Genomic DNA, 19438 nt, shown 5'->3' with positions numbered 1-19438 from the left:
CTTTGTTTGGGTCCCCTCTCATTGCTCTATCCCGGGCAATGAAAAGGCCGACTCATTAGGAAAGGTGGGCGCATTAAATGGTGACATATACGAAAGACCAATCTGCTTCAACGATTTTTTTAGTATTTGTCGTCAGAGGACACTCAACAGTTGGCAAACCTCGTGAAGCAATGGTGAACTTGGACGATGGCTACATTCCATTATCCCAAAGGTATCAACGAAGCCTTGGTTCAGGGGGATGGATGTGGGTCGGGATTTTATTCCTGTAATGTCCCGACTTATTTCTAACCACTACACCTTAGATGCGCATTTGCGGCGCATTGGGCTTGCGGAGAGTAGTGTGTGCGCTTGTGACGAGGGCTATCACGACATCGAGCACGTTGTCTGGGTATGCGCCGGGTATTTGGACGCCAGGTCTCAGTTAAAGGATTCCCTTCGGGCCCGAGGTAGACCACCCAATGTCCCAGTCCGAGATATGCTGGCAAATCGTGATTTCCCCTATAAGTCCCTTATTTATACTTTCATAAAAACGATAAATATCCCAATTTAGCCCCTCTCTTTTTATTTCTCGTTTTTAGAAGTTTCCTCCTGCCTTGTGGAACCAATCAGCTCCAGACTGCCACTATGTAACCGCCGTCGCCCTTACCACTACGGAAACTGAAGCGAGAGCGACTCGAGGTCCGATGACTTTTGAAGGATTCCCCGCGGGTCCGAAGAATACCATCCGCCAATCCGACCTACCAGACTGCGGCGCTAATTTGTTTCGCTGATAAACGGGAGATCAGCGAAACAAATTAGCGCAGTTGCAAGTTTTGCTCTTCTCTCCCGCTCACCATCTACGCCTTCTCTCTCCTGTCCTTGATACAACTACTTCTACGCCGATTTTGGAAATAAGCCCCCTCTTAATATCTTGACCAAGCATAAGTCTTCGGTAAAAAAGTTTAAATTTGTATTCCGTATTCCTAGTTTTAAGATAATTGTAATTTTACCTCTTTGTTAAAACTATTGTCCCCCATCTTGTAAATAGAGTTGTATCCCTAGCTATAAAACACCGGTGAAATTTTTCATAACTATTTGTTCCCCTTTTGTGTACCAAACTATATTGTTAGTTTTAAGATAACTGTAAATATTTCCTAAAAAACTATTACTATTGATTCCTTGTTTTAAAATTTTTCATAAAAAAATCTTTTGCCCCCTCTCTTGTATACAGAATCTTATTTCTAGTCTTAAGATAGCTGTAAAATTTTTCTCTTTAAAAAAATATTTCAACATTGTAACCTCCTAGTTTTAAAATATCCAAAATGTAAAAACAAAAGAATTTGACACCGCCAAGCTAACGCATTTGTGCCTATCAAATAAACGAAATGAATAAAAAAAACTGTGTTATGTACGAATATGCTCAACCTGTTCTGATTCTTTGATGCACGCGTTATGCTCCTCGTTCTCCCATTACGGTTACGGAAATGTTTCGAAAAAATAACTCTTGAGAAATATTTCGTTGGTGCAAGCGTGGCTGCCTCTAGTTACCTGATTTTGAACATCTCAGCATTTCGGCACACGCAAAAAATATTCTATCGGCAATTCCAATTGAACATCACATTTTCTCAAAGTTTAGGTACTTAGTTTTATTAGAATATTCAGTGTTTTGCTTTTTATTGTATTTGAAAACCACCACTGCACCGTGCACTGCACAGGTGGACGAGACGCCACTGGTTACACGTTTTGACGTACGTCGCGTGTGAATGGGCACAAGAGAAACGCACTTAACTTAGGGACCTTTCATCGTAGCATTTCGTCACAGACCTCTAAATACCCCCTGCAAATTACGTAGCTGGACGGTAATCTCCCCCCCCCCCCTCTCGCGCTATAAAATTTAAAAAAAATAAGGAACGATGTTAATTTGATGAAACTGGTAAGATTGTCGTGACATTAGGTCAACCATTCCCCTTTAAAAAAGCTACGTAGCGTGACATGACCCCCTACCCCCTGTAGTCTCACATCATCGCAAAATACAAAACTCCCCCCTCCACCATATAATGCTACGTCATTTATGGATGGTCCCTTATCCGTTGAGCTTGACGGAAGCTGATGTATCGTCGGAATCGTCCTTTAGTCGGTGATGTAAAAATAGAACACCCCATATTGATGTAATACACGTACGTACGTACGTATTTTTTCTGTGGGCAATAATAATTCATCTTGGTGGCAATAGAGTTGTCACTGCCCGCGCATCCCAAACCGTTTGTGGCAATATAGTTGCCACTGCCTGCGAAGCCCGGAAACATTGGTGGCAATATAGTTTCCGTTGTCTTAGATAAACATTACATATACTATTTTTGTCTCTGCAAGTTATCGTTATGCATAATTGCCCCGTATCAGACTCGAGAATTTCCAATAATTATGACATACAAAAATTTGCGTTTTTAAGCGCATTCTCATTGATGAGATTTTGTGATATTTAAAATTTTGCATGGGCTTAAAAAAATGGATTGCATAAAGCGTTCGATTTGGCATCTGCCACTGCGATCAGTATGATAAAATTGTTTGGTATTGTTGTTTTCTCAATGCAAAGAAATGTATAGTTAAATTTATGAAATCGTTAATTTTGTTTTTCATTTTTGCAGAAATACATGGATATTTTCTCATAGTGACAAATATTAACCTAGAAATGTCGTATGAATAAGAACAGTACGAGTATAATTCAACCTTAACCAAAATATTTAAGTAGAATCAATATTGAGATATCTGATGTTCAAAATACGCACACTAAGGCTTCGCATTTTTATACTACCGCACACCCCTTGAGCCCAGAAGCGCTTTGTTTTCCTCCCAATTCGCCGTGTTAACCCGTTATAACCCAGCTATCAGAGTTTTTAGTAATAGAGTCGCGTAAAGAGGATTGGCAACATTGGACCAATCATCGGTCTTTTTTAAATTTTGGCAACCTTTTATTTTTAGTTAAATTTCAAATGACTTACCCCAAACGCTTCAGTTAGAAGTTAACTTTGTGCATTTAAAAATTTAAAATTAAGTGTTTAGTTTTATTTTGTAAAAATCAGTACGATAAATAACATCGTATAAAGAATTTAAGCTTTTTCCGGTTCTCAAATGATCCGCAACTAAGAACGAAATGCATTGATTTTTGCCGCTTGCCGTCTGATTGGGGTGTGACAAACAACAGTCGAATTTGCAGCGTAAGATAAATTTGAATAAGTACATATGTATAGGTGGAATGCATACACAAATTTGTCAAAATTTTAGCTGCACTTTAACTATGAGAAATACCTTCATATTTCCACTGTCGGTGGAAGATTATTAACACTACTGATATAGTGCCAAATTTGAATATCAGTGAACATATATTTTTTAATAATTGTCATTAAGCGAAATATTCCTGGTTTTAAATAATGTTAATATTACATCATTGAATTTTTTCTCATAATTATAATCACATAATAACGATACTCCCCACACATTCGAGCATTGTTATTCGTCGTGTCCGATAGGTAGACGTTTTGAGTGTTCAATAGGTAGATTTGCTTCAGTCTTTGCGCAACTTTCTTTATAAACTGTGCCAGCTGTGTTAAAACTTTTGGTTATTTATACAATACGTCGTAAACCATCATATTATACTCTAATAAGTATAGGAAAAAATAAAATAATCTCTTTGAAACGTTTTGTTGCAACAAAACAGTGGTCGCAATGGTACAAAAACGTGCGTTTAATTAATGGCGCTCTAGTAGTTGATTTTAGCGATTTGGTGAGTTAGGAACACATTTTCAGAATCGAAGCCCCCTTCTTTTGATGTATACTGAATCGTGATTAATCCACCTAAAAGTGAGATAGTAAATTCATTTCCACTAACTTTCGGGATAGAGACATGATGTCAATGACAAAGTTATAGAAAATTCCACTGCGAGAAGACTTGTTGAACATGCAGACTCTCCAAAATGTAATGGTGTTGAGATAAAGCGCGTTGTTTGTGGAAAGCACCCAAAAAATCATTTTTTCATTATAACTTTTTTCTGAGATTTTTGCAATTCTTTGAATGTTCTATGAAGTTGTTGAAATTAAGAAATTACAGATATTTGTCAAAGACGTCAGCATTTTTTTTATTTCAAAACTTAAGAGTTATTAAATAAAGTGGGTTAAAAATACCGCCATTTTGAACGTCAATTACTAAGAGATGTGAAAATATGTGGAAGCCATTTTCATTCCATGAGAAAGTCAGTGACAAGTACTACAAGAAAATATACTACTCACAACGGGAATTCACCGGCCGGTATGTAAAAATTACTTTCCAGCAATGTATGTTTTGCATTTTGTAACAAAATAATTACGACATTTTAAGCATAATTTTTTTAGCAATGTGTTATTCTATTCTACGACTATTCTAAAAAATCTTTGGAAATGTCAAAGTACACACATGAATCGAAAACTCTCAGCTCTGTAGTCTCCAACTTACGAATTATTCATAAACTAATACAACAACAAAGGTGATCAACTAAAAAATGTGCAAAAACTTTTGACTGTCTTTACAAGAGTAAAAACCATTACAAATAGTATTAGGGTTACTGCGCCATAATTCATCTTAGCTCATCTATTCATCCCACCCACTTGAACTCATAAGTTAGAGAAGTATCTGCTATATCTATTCAACGCATTAGCTCAAATGGTTGTACTCGACTTTACACTTTGCTCAAACGCGTGCAGATTACATTTCCCAGGCAAAAAGTCTAACTGTACTGCTTCTTAGGAACGAAGCAAAGATGATGATACTTACTTAAGCGCAATCCAGTCACTCTAAGGGCCAATTTCTTCACCCTCGCTTAACTTTTAAACCAGGTTCACCAATTCGTTTAAACCTGGTTTAAGCGCTAAGCGAGGGTGAAGCAATCGGCCCTAAGTCGAGTTATCAACGAAATAGTGTGACATCTCGACTAATGAGATGGATAAGGGCTCGTCTACCCTATATGCCGTTTTTTACGTGACCGGAATTGTTGATAATTCTTTTGCAAGCACGCATTGAATGATTAAATATTTGAAATTAGCCCTCAAAAAGGCAAGCGAAAATTGTGACTTCATAAAAGCACCCCTTATAACACCCAATGAAACCAAGAGCCTCTTTTTTGTCGTTTTACCAGTGAGAGAATTGAAAGCCCAAAAATGCTCAATCATTTGTATTTCGAATTACAAGTTCATTAAAACTAGGGAATTGTAACTAGCCGAGCCTCTGGGACCCTTTGCCTTTTTTAGGGTTAAAATTTGACAGAGATGTACTGCCGCTAGAAGCATAACTGTCCCATGTGTATAGGGATTCCCATAGCACATGGGACAGTTATGCTTCTAATGGCAGTGTAATATATAGGTGAAAATATTTTTCTAAACATTTTCTGGCAACTTGGATTCTAAATAGCAACTCGGCTGTTGTTTCGTGAAAATGATATCTAATACTCCTTGCTACGGATCCTACTCATGAAAATACAGCAAACCTTTTCAAACGTCGCTGGTGTTTACTTTTCAAATCCTGTTAATTTTTGAATAACTCGTAAGTTTCAGATAACAGAAATTCATAGTTCACAATTTATGTGTATTTATTACTCTCAATTGTTCAGAATATTCGACATGGAGGAAAAAATCTCTAAAAAAGTTATGCTGATAAAGTCGTACTTATTTTGTTCCAAAATGCAAAACTTACATAGCCGGAAAGTATTTTTTGTATGCAGACCAGTGGATGCCCGTTGTGAGTAGTATTTTTTCTTGTAGTACTTGTCACTGTCTTTCACATAGAATCGCAATGTCTTCCACATATTTCCACATCTCTTAGTAATTGACATACAAAATGGCGGTATTTTTAACCCACTTTATTTAATAACTCTTAAGTTTTGAAATAAAAAATGTTGACGTTTTCGATAAACATCTGTAATTTCTTAATTCCAACAACTTCTTAGAACATTTAAATAATTGAAAAAATCTCAGAAAGAAAGTTATAATGAAAAAAATGGTTTTTTGGGTGCCTCCCACAAACAACGCGCTTTATCTCAACACCATTACATTTTGGAGAGTTTGCATGTTCAACAAGTTTTCACGCAGTAGAATATTTTCTATAACTTTGTCATTGACATCATGCCTCTATCTCGAAAGTTATGGAAATAATTTTTCTATCTCACTTTTAGGTATATTAATCACAATTCAGTATACATCAAAAGAAAGAGGCTTCGATTCCGAAAAAGTGTTCCTAACTCACCAAATCGCTAAAATGAGCTCCCAGAGCACCATTAATTAAACGCACATTTTTGTACCATTGCGACCACTGTGCGCTGGGCTGATAGGGTATCAAAAAATCAATACAGAGAAAATTCGGATAATATCCGAATATTTAGCATGAAATTGAATAATATCTTCAACCTTGCGAGACCAGTCATTTATCATCTTTTTTGAATGATTTTAACACTCCCCCCTCTCTCATGCCATTTCATCCCATGATAGGTTCGTTGCATCAAACCATCTTTGCCTCAAACTTTGTAATTATTTTAAGACAAAGAACAATTTCTTACGAGAATTTACATAAAAAATATTCTGGTTAGAACCAGGCTTGATTTCCAACGCATTAAAATTTTTTTAGCCTTGAATGCACTGATTCAACGTTAAAATCAGCGAAAAAGTTGTGAATCCACTCCAGGTCCTAAAGAGGAAATCAACGTTTTCTTGAAAAAGGCGATACTAGCAGTGACACCATTCAAAGAAAACCAACAGTGAATATTTCCAGACTTGGTTTTATTTCCTATTTAAGAACTATTGTGTTTTTTTCATCCTAGATTGCATGATTCAGTGATCGAAACCCAAAACTTCATAAAGTATTTATAATTATTAAATTAAAATTTGTTTTTGCTATTGAAATTGACAAAATGATAGCATCGCTCCTTTGGCGATTGTTTACTTTTTCGGTCCCACCTATGAGCATTGAAGTATCGCCCTTACATTTTTTTACAATAACTACCGTTTTACAGCACCGATTTATTCCGGGTTTTTTTCAATAGCGATCATTGTTACTATTTACAGCTGGTATCAGCTTGATAATCCTAAAAAAATACGAAAAAAAAACAGTTTCGCCTCTAAACTGTTAGCAAAAAAAGTATCGCCCTGTTTGTTTGCATGGAGCGTGGAGGGCGAAACTTTAAATAAACAAACAAAAATACAATTTCGCCCGTTGTATTTTTTGCTGTAGTTTAAGAAAGCAATATCGCACAATCCAAATTTTTAGGTTAATTTGTTGCGTTTCAAAGCCCTCATTCGCATGTATGAAAAAAGCCTTACGTTTACATTTGTAAGTATAGCCCTTTTCACAAAAAAGCGTTGAAATAATTTTGCCTTAGGAAAAAAAGATATCGGTTATGAAATTTGGTATGAAATTTCATACCCTGAACTATCAGCAGAATTTTCGCAATTGTTTCACCAATTTCTTCCATTTTTTCGCACTGAGCCACATCTTTCACACCTCTCATGGCCATTCGTTCTCAATCCGAAACAAGAATTAGTGATTTAGAAGAGAACTTCAATAATATGTATTGTTCATATTTTTTGGTATGCATTTTGTCCAACTTGTGACATTCGAAAACACAATGGAATTTTATAAAAAATATTGAACATGCACATTATAAATTATAGGGTAATAATACCGTTCGCTGAAGACTAGATGTTTTAAGACGCCTTTATTGTATAACAAGTATGGTCCAGAAATGTGTTTTGTAACAAAATAATTACGACATTTTAAGCATAATTTTTTTAGCAATGTGTTATTCTATTCTACGACTATTCTAAAAAATCTTTGGAAATGTCAAAGTACACACATGAATCGAAAACTCTCAGCTCTGTAGTCTCCAACTTACGAATTATTCATAAACTAATACAACAACAAAGGTGATCAACTAAAAAATGTGCAAAAACTTTTGACTGTCTTTACAAGAGTAAAAACCATTACAAATAGTATTAGGGTTACTGCGCCATAATTCATCTTAGCTCATCTATTCATCCCACCCACTTGAACTCATAAGTTAGAGAAGTATCTGCTATATCTATTCAACGCATTAGCTCAAATGGTTGTACTCGACTTTACACTTTGCTCAAACGCGTGCATATTACATTTCCCAGGCAAAAAGTCTAACTGTACTGCTTCTTAGGAACGAAGCAAAAATGATGATACTTACTTAAGCGCAATCCAGTCACTCTAAGGGCCAATTTCTTCACCCTCGCTTAACTTTTAAACCAGGTTCACCAATTCGTTTAAACCTGGCTTAAGCGCTAAGCGAGGGTGAAGCAATCGGCCCTAAGTCGAGTTATCAACGAAATAGTGTGACATCCCGACTAATGAGATGGATAAGGGCTCGTCTACCCTATATGCCGTTTTTTACGTGACCGGAATTGTTGATAATTCTTTTGCAAGCACGCATTGAATGATTAAATATTTGAAATTAGCCCTCAAAAAGGCAAGCGAAAATTGTGACTTCATAAAAGCACCCCTTATAACACCCAATGAAACCAAGAGCCTCTTTTTTGTCGTTTTACCAGTGAGAGAATTGAAAGCCCAAAAACGATCAAACATTTGTATTTCGAATTACAAGTTCATTAAAACTAGGGAATTGTAACTAGCCGAGCCTCTGGGACCCTTTGCCTTTTTTAGGGTTAAAATTTGACAGAGATGTACTGCCGCTAGAAGCATAACTGTCCCATGTGTATAGGGATTCCCATAGCACATGGGACAGTTATGCTTCTAGTGGCAGTGTAATATATAGGTGAAAATATTTTTCTAAACATTTTCTGGCAACTTGGATTCTAAATAGCAACTCGGCTGTCGTTTCGTGAAAATGATATCTAATACTCCTTGCTACGGATCCTACTCATGAAAATACAGCAAACCTTTTCAAACGTCGCTGGTGTTTACTTTTCAAATCCTGTTAATTTTTGAATAACTCGTAAGTTTCAGATAACAGAAATTCATAGTTCACAATTTATGTGTATTTATTACTCTCAATTGTTCAGAATATTCGACATGGAGGAAAAAATCTCTAAAAAAGTTATGCTGATAAAGTCGTACTTATTTTGTTCCAAAATGCAAAACATACATAGCCGGAAAGTATTTTTTGTATGCAGACCAGTGGATGCCCGTTGTGAGTAGTATTTTTTCTTGTAGTACTTGTCACTGTCTTTCACATAGAATCGCAATGTCTTCCACATATTTCCACATCTCTTAGTAATTGACATTCAAAATGGCGGTATTTTTAACCCACTTTATTTAATAACTCTTAAATTTTGAAATAAAAAATGTTGACGTTTTCGATAAACATCTGTAATTTCTTAATTCCAACAACTTCTTAGAACATTTAAATAATTGAAAAAATCTCAGAAAGAAAGTTATAATGAAAAAAATGGTTTTTTGGGTGCCTCCCACAAACAACGCGCTTTATCTCAACACCATTACATTTTGGAGAGTTTGCATGTTCAACAAGTTTTCTCGCAGTAGAATTTTCTATAACTTTGTCATTGACATCATGCCTCTATCTCGAAAGTTATGGAAATAAATTTTCTATCTCACTTTTAGGTATATTAATCACAATTCAGTATACATCAAAAGAAAGAGGCTTCGATTCCGAAAAAGTGTTCCTAACTCACCAAATCGCTAAAATGAGCTCCTAGAGCACCATTAATTAAACGCACATTTTTGTACCATTGCGACCACTGTGCGCTGGGCTGATAGGGTATCAAAAAATCAATACAGAGAAAATTCGGATAATATCCGAATATTTAGCATGAAATTGAATAATATCTTCAACCTTGCGAGACCAGTCATTTATCATCTTTTTTGAATGATTTTAACACTCCCCCCTCTCTCATGCCATTTCATCCCATGATAGGTTCGTTGCATCAAACCATCTTTGCCTCAAACTTTGTAATTATTTTAAGACAAAGAACATTTTCTTACGAGAATTTACATAAAAAATATTCTGGTTAGAACCAGGCTTGATTTCCAACGCACTAAAAATTTTTTAGCCTTGAATGCACTGATTCAACGTTAAAATCAGCGAAAAAGTTGTGAATCCACTCCAGGTCCTAAAGAGGAAATCAACGTTTTCTTGAAAAAGGCGATACTAGCAGTGACACCATTCAAAGAAAACCAACAGTGAATATTTCCAGACTTGGTTTTATTTCCTATTTAAGAACTATTGTGTTTTTTTCATCCTAGATTGCATGATTCAGTGATCGAAACCCAAAACTTCATAAAGTATTTATAATTATTAAATTAAAATTTGTTTTTGCTATTGAAATTGACAAAATGATAGCATCGCTCCTTTGGCGATTGTTTACTTTTTCAGTCCCACCTATGAGCATTGAAGTATCGCCCTTGCGTTTTTTTACAATAACTACCGTTTTACAGCACCGATTTATTCCGGGTTTTTTTCAATAGCGATCATTGTTACTTTTTACAGCTGGTATCAGCTTGATAATCCTAAAAAAATACGAAAAAAACAGTTTCGCCTCTAAACTGTTAGCAAAAAAAGTATCGCCCTGTTTGTTTGCATGGAGCGAGGAGGGCGAAACTTTAAATAAACAAACAAAAATACAATTTCGCCCGTTGTATTTTTTGCTGTAGTTTAAGAAAGCAATATCGCACAATCCAAATTTTTAGGTTAATTTGTTGCGTTTCAAAGCCCTCATTCGCATGTATGAAAAAAGCCTTACGTTTACATTTGTAAGTATAGCCCTTTTCACAAAAAAGCGTTGAAATAATTTTGCCTTAGGAAAAAAAGATATCGGTTATGAAATTTGGTATGAAATTTCATACCCTGAACTATCAGCAGAATTTTCGCAATTGTTTCACCAATTTCTTCCATTTTTTCGCACTGAGCCACATCTTTCACACCTCTCATGGCCATTCGTTCTCAATCCGAAACAAGAATTAGTGATTTAGAAGAGAAATTCAATAATATGTATTGTTCATATTTTTTGGTATGAATTTTGTCCAACTTGTGACATTCGAAAACACAATGGAATTTTATAAAAAATATTGAACATGCACATTATAAATTATAGGGTAATAATACCGTTCGCAGAAGACTAGATGTTTTAAGACGCCTTTATTGTATAACAAGTATGGTCCAGAAATGTGTTTTGCGTATGAAATTGCATACGCTAGGACATAATGGGTTAACGATTTGCTTTTCTCCCAATTCAAACGCCAAAACAGCACAATAGAGTAGAGCACTCTAGTTAGAGTGTGGCCAAGAGGCCATGACGCATCCAAACGAACATGAAATTTGACGTCAAATACGTCAGATTTCTGCTCGTTTGGATACGTCAAACGCGTCTTGGCCGCACTCTAACTAGAGTGCTCTACAATAGAGTACTTGACAATCTGTAACTGTATTAGTGTGTTCAAGGGTTTGTTTTCCTCCACCTGTCATAGATGGAGGAAAACAAATCGAAAATAACTTTTCGGTCGGATTATTTTCATGATGGATTATGGCCAACCGGAATTGTACGTCTCACGAATAAGTTGTACAGCGACATACACTGAAATGAAAATATCTTTTGTATTTATTAGATTTGTCATATGAATCACACCACAATTATTTATGTAGAATTTATATGAATACATATGAATGTTACACAAAGTTCATGTTAAACCTCAGTGATATCCAATAAATTTGAATCCAGCGCGGTCAATATGAATATGATTAGAAAAGCATATTCAAGTTATATGAATAGCTAATGAGCTCAACCATCTCGTGGGTGTAAGTAGTGGGTTGTAAAACGAAGCCTGACAAGAAAAACAAAATGGCGGACCGAAAGCAAATGTTTTTGTTTGGTAAGGGTTTTTAACAAAATTAAAATGGTAAAGATACGTTCTAATGGAATTTTTTTTATTTCCACCAGGTAATGGTTTCGAATTACACGAGTTGATATTCTCTTGAACAACTAACCACAGAAAACAGACATCAATTTCAAGCTTTTAATTTGTTTGAAAAATAAAGATACATATTCAAAGGTAATTGAACTATCACCACCAAATGCGAAACTGTCGCAATTTCGTTAAGTAGGTGAGTGTTACTGAATTTAAAGGCTGGTCATATAGAAATTAAAAACGGCCAACATAGTTATGCACCGAGTTAGGATAGGCTGGTATGGCGTAGGGTTGGGAAAACCGTGGCTTTGCCTGAAGTTGCCATTTTCTCCTCATACAAATGCTTCGATATATATATATATATATATATATATATATATATATATATATATATATATATATATATATATATATATATATATATATATATATATATATATATATATATATATATATATATATATATATATATATATATATATATATATATATATATATATATATATATATATATATATATATATATATATATATATATATATATATATATATATATATATATATATATATATATATATATATATATATATATATATATATATATATATATATATATATATATATATATATATATATATATATATATATATATATATATATATATATATATATATATATATATATATATATATATATATATATATATATATATATATATATATATATATATATATATATATATATATATATATATATATATATATATATATATATATATATATATATATATATATATATATATATATATATATATATATATATATAAAGAAAATTGTATTCGACAGAAATTTGAGCCAAGTTCCAGCGCATCACAATCGTTTTAGATTTGCTATAGGTCAAATTTATCCCGGTTTAATTTGTTAATGGTATTCAAATCCATTGGAGCAGTCATACTCAATATATATATAAAACCTATCGTGTATTTGCTTTCTTTTCCAACTGAGCATGAGCATGACGATCGTAAAATTCGTAGAAGTAGCCTTCGTGATTGACCAGAACAAGCGAATGAACGATAATCAACGGATGGAGCCTGGAAGTAGCTATCCATCCTCTATGTGCACGTTTCGAAAGTTCTATACGCCACGTCTTTACAGTAATCTGGTAAGGAAATTAATGTTATTATAGCAAACGTGGTTATGGAGATTCTGTATATCTCTGCATCTCTACGTTTACTACGGGAAGGAGCTAGTGAGATGGGGTAAATAGTTACAAATCTGAATCCACCTTGATAAGCGATACGATCTATGTAACTCGGAGAAGAATTAGCGCGTGTTTTTTACTCTGGGCAGCTGGCTGTCGAGAATTTCAAATCAATTCGGAAATTCTGAGATAGTTAAAAATGCAACTTCATTCACGGATAACCGATGACCGGGAGTATAACTTAAATATGAAGTAAAAGAAACTGATTTACTGATTTAATATGGCAATGTGCTAAAATAGAAAATGCCATAAATGAAGAAATGATTCTAGTTTTTGTTGCCTCTTACGAAAACGTTATGTTGCTTCCTTTTAAATTTCTTTTAAACTTAACCCGTTGCAGTAACGCTACTAGATTGACATTTTAGAAACAATATTTAATGTGACGACTGCGTAATTAAAACTGTAGAATTTATTTGTTTTTATTAAGTTTTATGATAGTTTTGAGCCGTATATAGATTAGAACAGTAAAGTAAAAAAAATGAACACAAGTATATTAAAAATTGATGTGCATATGAAGTCTTTTATGGGTTGTTATATTGGACAGCATTCCATTGCTAATATAGAAACATTAAAGTGTCTCAACACAGACATTCTTACTACAAGTAGGTGAAAAGGTGAAAAGTTTTTCGATAGCTCTATTATAAAAAAACAATGGAATATTCTTTAAATAGTTTTTGCAAACAAAAATACCGAAAATACCGGTTTATGATGGTTATAAAACCGGTATTTCGATATTGAATATTTGGACGGCTTTACCGGTTCTCGGTAACGGTAAAACCGGTACTCCCAACCCTAGTATGGCGGCTAAAAGTGTTGACATATATTAGTTGAAACGTTTACACAAGTACTATAAACTTGTTCGAACATGGATCTACGTTCTTTGTAATAAAACTATCAACGGTCAATATTATTGTTGATAGCCTGTCAATTGAAACTTCTGCGATATCGTGTGCAAGAGGGGATTCCAGATAACCTACAGGTTCGCCGAAATGGTAATCGAAATGAAAAATGAAAGGGTTGTGTACAGAGCACGACCACGGTGACATGAAAAAATGTATGCTACACTTTGCTATACACCAAATATATTACAAAACCGACCGCTTCTATAAATCCCATATGAATCATAAATGTATGCCATTTGTAGATGCAAAGGCTTTAAATCTAATTAAACAATCATTCTACGATTAGCGTGCGCCGTGGAATGAAATGTCAAACGCGTCCATGAAGTAGAAGAGAAAGGTGAGCAAAATTGCCATTTCCTAATGTGTTGGTATTTTGTCTAAAACATTTGGTATGCTACCAGGCCTACCGAACGTAAATATCAATAGATGGACAAAATTACAGTTGGAGCTCAGTGTTTGTTTAGTTTTATTATTTCGGGAGTTTATCTGTGTAATTTGTTTGGCATAATCTGCGTTTTAGTGTTGCGAAATATTTTTTCATCAGTTTTCATCGTACAAGTGGCATACTTAATTTCAACTACAATATTGCTGGAACTCAGCTACAACGCGTTGATCACGTAAAGGACACATCGAAATGCGTAACACTAACTACGCTTCCAATAGTCCAATTATAGTGATGGTTCGTCGCTTCAACGAGTTTGTCGAGCACTTCGTCTTTGATACCAATTCATCACAATTCCGTTACCGTTTGCTGTTAAGTTAATTATTTTTAGTTTAGTTAATTAAGACTTATTGTCAGTTGAACACAAATTTTTAAATACAAATGTAATTTCCTTCTGCTGAAAAGGTAACACACTGCACATTGGTCCCAAAGAGAAAAAAAGGGGTTTTTTAGATTGCGTCAAAACTGTTGACTTTAGCAATGTGGTGTCTTTGAGAAAGTTTCTTGGAGTAGAACTCCCCTTCTTTTGGTTTTATCGGATTGATGATTAATCCCCCGAATAGTGAGTTACGAAATTTATTTTATTCAATAATTTAGATAGACAAATACTTCAGCAAAGTTGTAGAGAAACTAGTTGCAAACATTTTACCTGAAGACTCTAACCACAGAGAACAGACGTCCATCTTCAGCATTCAACTTGTGTAAAATCTCTAACGGTTTCGAAGGTAGTTGGGATATCCAAACCAGGTGCGCTACTGTCGTCATGTTTTTTTTGTGGCTGAGTTCAACTGAATTGACAGCGGTTATTCCTCTACCCAGTCAAACTAGTCCGGAACCGGTTCGGACTTCCAGCATGAATTCCAGCTCAAATGCATCAACCGATGGTGGCGCTAGTGTTTATCGTATATTAATTCAAATGTTTACACACGTTTTTTAAATATTTTTGTTCGATCATGGATGTCTGTTCTCTGTGCTTTAACTCTCTATTTTTTCATGAAAAACATGCAAATGGTTCAACATTTGTTCAGAAGCACGTCCTAGTTCTAATGATAATTTTAAAGACATTTAATTTCCAACGACATTTTGATCATGACTATCGGTGGAGAAATAACGGAGTAATTCGACTTTGCCTAAATTAGGAATTGCTCCCACGACTCTTAAGGGGTTTATGTGGCACTGCTACTATGATCAGCATCGCACCACAGCGGTTATTTCGAAAGAGAATTTTCCGCCTTAAGGGCTCATGCACGACAATTTCCAATTTGGGAACAATTGAATACGTTGCCATTTCCCAATCGATTTTAATAATCAAAATGTCGTTGGACACGAAATTAAATGTTCTTTCGAAGTATCATTAGAACTAGGCCTCTAGGAAAATGTTGAACCATTTGCATGTTTTTCAAGAAAAAACTCAAAAATTTGGCAATTTTAATATTGTTGTCCAAAAATGGCGCATTATTTCTTACAAAACAGCATCATATGGCTACCTTTGGGAAGGTATATTTTTCTTCTAACTAGAAATGTTGATAAATCGCAAATCGGCTGAAAACTGACAGCGCAATTAATTTATTGCAGAAAGTCCCAAAAAATGGTTTAATTTTGCTATAATTCAAGATTTTCTATACCCCATCTTTAAAATAATTTTTTAAAATGCATTTGAAGTGCTTTACAACCTGTACTAGGTCTCTTGAAAAGTTCAAAATTGCTGTAGCACCGTGTAATAAATTGAAGATTTTCCTTCCTAATTGAGAAATGTTGCCACATCTACTATAATGTATTGTAATGTACTGAGAACGAGAGCTTGAAAAAATTGATATCCCTGCGTGAACTTAAAAGAAAACAAAATTCAATTGATGCCCGCTACTATGAATGAAATGTATGGTTCGTTCCCCTTGTAATTCATTCTCCCGACACAGCGCATTCAGGTTCAGGCATGTTCGGTTTTAGAAGCAAACTGAATTTTGTTTCTATGCCAGCTCGGAGAGGGATTATTGAGCAAAAGTTCACCAGATATAGATTCTGCAGTTCACTTATGCTCGAAAATGATAAACGGTACATTTTGAATTTTGAAGACGAGTAGTCTGCAAAAGCTTTAGAGCCTCAAAAAAATTGAAAAAAAAAATTCCTTCAATCAAAAGTTCCATTTCACCACTGCACAGTGGTCCAGATCGCTAATTTAGGAGGAATTTTTACTTTCTGACAAACCTGTATAATTTAGCCGTATCATGTCTTAGGATGAATTTGTTAACAAAAAGTAAAAGATACGACAGTAATACTAAAAAAACGTTTTTTTCAGGAACACCCTAATCTTTTTTTTTAATTTCTTGTATAACAAAAACTAAAAGAGATAGAGCTTTAATATATTCAACAAATTTATTCAAAATAAGTTACTTTACAACTTTGTGGAAGACTGTGGAGCTCTATCTTTCATCAGTAAAAAGTTTATTTTCGTATTTTAGATAAATTAGAACCACTCTAATAACTATTCCAATAAAAAGAAGCATCTTCTGATGTACACAAAATCATCCTAAGACATGATACGGCTAAATTATACAGGTTTGTCAGAAAGTAAAAATTCCTCCTAAATTAGCGATCTGGACCACTGTGCACTGGTACCAATGGTATACAAATATGTTCTGAATTAAAAACTATTAAATGTTTAATTTTTTATTAAGATTACAGTTGTTTCACTACAGTCTAAGAATGACTGCATTATTTTAATTAAGAATAATAAGACGATCGGTATACTATGAATACCATAATTTTGGAGCACATCCGAAAACAATCAGTTCAGATTCATATAATAATTACGTAGAAAAAGCTCTTTATCTAAATAACTAACATTTCTTATAGATTTAATAAACCATCATACGCTTTAATACGTTAAATATTCCTTATACATTTATCAAATTGTCATATACATTTCATTGGACCACCCAATGTTTTTAATATGATAATTATCAGATAGTTATTATATGGTGCGCTGATAGATTTGGGTCTGACACTGGAATTTAAATGTTATATGGAAACCTGATATAATTGAATTTGTGAGGAATGCAACATTCAACATGATATCCATATAAGTTTGATATACTTTTGAAAGTCTACTGTAGCAATCATTGGAAATTCCAATAGTGCTGAGTTATATGAATATCATATAATATGGATGTAGCGATTCCGCTCAGTGTAGAGCATTTCAACACCATTATAAATACTTTACGAGAGCTAATTCAAATGTTTAAATTGGCTGACAGTTTTATATATGACAGCTGGAGGAAAACAAACCCCCAAGTAGTGTAAGTGAAATCATTTGCATAGAACTCTATACAAACGCAGCTGGATAAGTCTATAAATTGTAGGTGGTAATACAGTTGCCATTGCCACTGCCGCAAAGGCCCAAAAGCATTGGTGGCATTATGTTTGTCACTGCCTTAGAGGCACGAAAACATATTTGATATATTTGTGAGCAATCAAAAAGGCTCTTTTATAGATTACATGTAAATCCATGTAAAAACTGCATATTGGACTAGAATGACCCTAACAATCATATTTATCTTATAATAATTGATGAATTGTAATTTTTACAGAAAGATTGAGCTTAGAAATACCAACTGTTCTCAAATGGTCATTTTGGGTTTGCTAAGGTCCAAAAAATTATGAAGTCCTTTCAATAAGTATATGATTGCAGTGGAGGAAAAATAAATTAGCGCCGCGTAATTATTGAGGAGAAAAAATAAGAATTGTTGGTAGCAATATAGTTGCCACAGCATTATAAAGAGTTAAGGCCAATATTAATAATCTTGTATGAAACTTGAAAAACATCTTACCGGTTCGTTCCTCCACTTCGCAAAACCGCGGTGCGCTACACAGGTTGCATGTATGGCGGCGTGCCCAGTTAACATTGGCACATTTGCTGCATTGCCAATCTTCAGCACTGAAAAGACCGCGAGACTTTTCAGCAGCCACCTTTCCTATCTCGATTCCTACTTTTTTTTTGCTGCCACAACTAGGATGAGACTCAGCACCGCTCCCACTGCTACTGCTGTTACATTGTTCGGATGGTCGTTCGCGGCTGCATCTGTTACATTGGCTACGACGAGCAAAATTCAAATTTTTGCATCTGGTTGTATTACATTCAATCACATATCCATAATGTAGCGTTGTAGAATATAAACAAGAGTCAGATCAATATTTTTTCTTGAACCCTTATTGAAAAACCAAGACTTCGTTCCTTACTCGTTATCCGGACAAATCCAATCACCATCTTTACTGGATCCAGTTCTGCGAACATCTTCCGACTTGCCCTTAGCGCTCATTTAAGGTTTGGTGAGCTTTTCTGTGGATACGTTTATAACAAATTTAATTTTAATTATGAGGTTTACCTTCTATTCTGATATTATTTTGGTTTGTTCCTAGGATAGGATAGGATCCGCAAGTAGGCTTCTTCTTATTTTTGCCAATCCCTGTAGTAAACGACACACCCCCACACGACCAATGTTGCCAAAATATTTGATTTGTTTCGGTCGTGTATTTGTTCTGATTAAAATATTCTATATAATGTACCAATTTCACACTTCTGGAAAAATCAAAGATTTGGTCTTTATATCCATTTAAACGAACATAACGTTTTTTTTCATCGGAATACAGCAAAACAAAATAATATATATTTGTTGTTGGACATTTCGAAAAATATCTCCATGCCTCTTCATTTTTGTATACCCGAATAGAAATGTACAGTAACAAAACCATGAATTTCACTGTGACAGTACAGTAATTTTACAATAATTTACAGTAAGCTTTAGTGTTATGCTACTATACAAAAACAATAAACTTTAACGTTTTTACAGTAAATTTCAATGTAAACTAGACTTTTACAGTGAAAAAGGGGGGGGGGGGGGGTGGTTATGTATCTTAACATTAAAAAATCAATTTTTC

The 19438-nt window shown here is 34.4% G+C and overlaps 1 protein-coding gene across 2 annotated transcripts in view; it reads right to left on the bottom strand.

Moving 5' to 3' along the window:
* Positions 1–18973, bottom strand: part of LOC131691991 (zinc finger Ran-binding domain-containing protein 2-like) — a 218233-nt gene extending 199260 nt beyond the window's left edge. The window contains exons 1-2 of one of the 2 annotated variants that reach the window (XM_058978811.1): positions 18740–18973; positions 18331–18623 (exon numbers count right to left, since the gene is read on the bottom strand). In XM_058978811.1, coding sequence (XP_058834794.1) covers positions 18331–18623; positions 18740–18819 — 373 coding nt within the window. In that variant the 5' untranslated portion in view covers positions 18820–18973. The remainder of the gene's footprint in view (positions 1–18330; positions 18624–18739) is intronic. The other variant, XM_058978810.1, reaches the window with a different exon arrangement.
* Between the last annotated feature and the right edge of the window lie 465 nt (positions 18974–19438).

Source organism: Topomyia yanbarensis, chromosome 3, assembly GCF_030247195.1.
Source record: "Topomyia yanbarensis strain Yona2022 chromosome 3, ASM3024719v1, whole genome shotgun sequence".
Taxonomy (NCBI): Eukaryota; Metazoa; Arthropoda; class Insecta; order Diptera; family Culicidae; genus Topomyia; species Topomyia yanbarensis.
Note: the sequence above shows the minus strand (reverse complement) of the source record. Positions and strands in the feature narration are given on the sequence as shown.